The following is a 2,876-nucleotide window of genomic DNA, read 5'->3' as shown; positions in this document are numbered from 1 at the left end:
TGTAAACTCCATAAATATCCATTTTGCATAATGAAATAATAAAAACTTAAAAAATTAGTAGTAACAGATGAAATGTTGGCAATGCCCATAAAGTCACATCAGATATATCTAAAAATATAATCTAAAATAGATTCAAAAAAATTTTGAGTTTCATTAGCTCTTTGATGAAATTTTTGTATATACATATTTAAATCCATTTTTAGTAGCAATTTTAATAATCCTATGCAATACATCATAACCTCAACAAAGTACACTCTTAATAAATTTGATACAGTATTTTTTATAACCTGTACATTCTCAAATTAATTCTAATATATTTGAATGTACCAAAAAGCATGTTTTCATCATTTGGTTTTTTGTCTTAGATGATAAGATGATACTGTAATTATGTGATGTATTCGTGTAATCTTCATATCACTATAGACAGCTGAAATTATAATCATGTTCAGTTTTAGTGATCAAGCATGTTTGGTAAGAGCTACATTCGATGAAGTATTAACACCAACAAAAACGTGGATAAGTAACATCTTTCCAACTAGTAACATCAACAGAAAGTTTGAAAAGTAGCCTCTGTGAAACTAGTAACACCAACAACAACAACTTACTGTACGTTAGTAACGTCTGCCCCAAAAGTAACACCAACAACAACTTACTGTAGGTAAGTAACGTCTTTCCAACTAGTAACACCAACAAAAATTTAGATAAGTAACACCTGTTCAATTAATGTAAGTAATAGACCACAGTGGGTTGGTGCAACATATTCGATACTATAAACTTGGACTTGGTTATATTAATTTCTGCTCACTGCCGTAGATCTGGTTGTACCCACCTAAAATGGTTTATGACTTACTCTACTTGGATAGATATTACTTATCTCAGTTTTTGTCAATGTTACTAGTTGGACAGGTCTTTCATGTTGATAATTTTATTGATGTTACTTGGTTCAATATAACCCTTATTAAAATATGTTTGATCATTGAAAGTGAATATATTATAATTTCTGCTGTAATAGTCTGATTTTTTTTCAAACTTCTGTGTATAGTTCAGAGTTACATATATTTCATCCTAATCATCGAATACATAAATAGTTAGTTGAATATTGTTTTAAAGAATTTACATGTTATTGTACTTCCATTGATATATGAGTTACATTTATAATGTTAACAGGTATGTGTGTGTGATTAACGAGGCCTTGAGTGGTTCAAATATTCCATCACAGGGATTTTTTGCTATAAACTGAAAGGGGGGATTTTTATTCAAGAAATAAACATTCTGTAGTTTCATATTTGTGAACATTGTTTGTTTTCTGTATCCTTCAATTACATCCACCTCCACACGACTTAAGGAACGCTAGTCCAGGAAATAAAAACATTTTCAGGAACTTGGGGTTCCATGGATTCATGTCATGGTTTTACATCTCCTACATTATATGCAATTTCAGAGAAACATCAATTTGAAGTTGTTGCCATTTGGAGATCTTTGCTATATTGGGAGTCAACACAGCAGAAATGTTTATGCAATGGTTGAACAATGAATATTCATGATATTTTCACTGAAGGTAATAGGCTCTTTTGGTCATGAATATTCATGATATTTTCACTGAAGGTAATAGGCTCTCATGGTCATGAATATTCATGTTTTCACTGAAGGTAATAGGCTCTCATGGTCATGAATATTCATAATGTTTTCACTGAAGGTAATAGGCTCTCATGGTCATGAATATTCATGATTATTTCAATGAAGGTAACAGGCTCTCAGGGTCATGAATATTCATGATGTTTTCACTGAAGCTAATAGGTTCTCATGGTCATGAATATTCATGATGTTTTCACTGAACAGTGAATATATAGTCTCCTTGACAAACAAAAACAACAAACATTGTCAATTTTCACATTGTTTTATTACTTTATAAATCCTTACATCAGTTGCAGCATCATAGAAAATCTTGGTGACTGAAAAGTGGTCTTTCAAACTTTCAATAAAATCTGAGTCTTTCTCGTACCTGATTCGACAACTAAGAAGAACCAATGTTTTACAGTCACTGAGGTGTATTAGTGTTTTCAATAAATCAGGAAATGTTTCTTTAATATAAATGATATCAGCCCCAAGAATAATATCAAAAGGTTCAGCATAGTCCTCTAGATTTTGGCCCCAGTCTAGCTCCTGGACATTTATCCTGATTTCTGAGGAGTCTCCAGTTGGTTTCAAGTTACGGTTGATATTTTCCTGAAGTTGCTTCAATGCCATCTGTCTGTCTGTGACAATAACATCTGCACCTGTTCAGGGAAGATGAAAAAGATTAGTGAGAATTACAATCACAGACAGTTGTAGTATTTTCAACACTACTACTACTAATAATAATAGGACAGTATTGAATTGACCTTTTGTTCCAAACACAACGTTGGAAATTTTACCTGTGAAATTTTCAACTGCACACTTTAATCTTTGTCAACAGATTGACCCACTATTCAGTACACGTGACCTTATGGACATGTGAGCCTAATAATGGGGTCAGTCATCGGGGTCATCTGTTGACAGAGACTGGAGTGTGCAGTCTAACCTTTGACCTACTCACCCAACAAAGCTGCAACCATTCCAACCAATCCTGTACCAGCTCCCAGTTCTATGAGTCTCTGATTGGACAGATTCAACTTTGATTTCTTGACAGATTTTTCCAGGTAATCACACAGAACTATTGCCTGCAAACACAGAAAGTATGTACTAGTAAGTAATGGTAAAGATCTCTTTAATAAGTTAGTGTATAATATGATCAAAACGTAATGTTTTGGCCTGTTTGGTGTCTCTTTTGCTTTAGCTAGATCCAATGGGCATAGCCTGGAGAGGGCGCTATATGAATGACCCATGTCTGTGCATGC

General features: G+C 33.3%; 1 protein-coding gene across 1 annotated transcript in view; it reads right to left on the bottom strand.

Annotated features, from left to right (window-relative positions):
* Nucleotides 1-1,881: 1,881 nt before the first annotated feature.
* Nucleotides 1,882-2,876, bottom strand: part of LOC144450868 (protein N-lysine methyltransferase METTL21A-like) — a 1,909-nt gene continuing 914 nt past the window's right edge. The window contains exons 2-3 of the mRNA XM_078141611.1: nucleotides 2,576-2,699; nucleotides 1,882-2,276 (exon numbers count right to left, since the gene is read on the bottom strand). Coding sequence (XP_077997737.1) covers nucleotides 1,882-2,276; nucleotides 2,576-2,699 — 519 coding nt within the window. The remainder of the gene's footprint in view (nucleotides 2,277-2,575; nucleotides 2,700-2,876) is intronic.

The sequence above is a fragment of the Glandiceps talaboti genome, chromosome 20 (genome assembly GCF_964340395.1).
Source record: "Glandiceps talaboti chromosome 20, keGlaTala1.1, whole genome shotgun sequence".
NCBI lineage: Eukaryota > Metazoa > Hemichordata > Enteropneusta > Spengelidae > Glandiceps > Glandiceps talaboti.
This window is presented reverse-complemented; position numbering and strand designations above follow the sequence as displayed.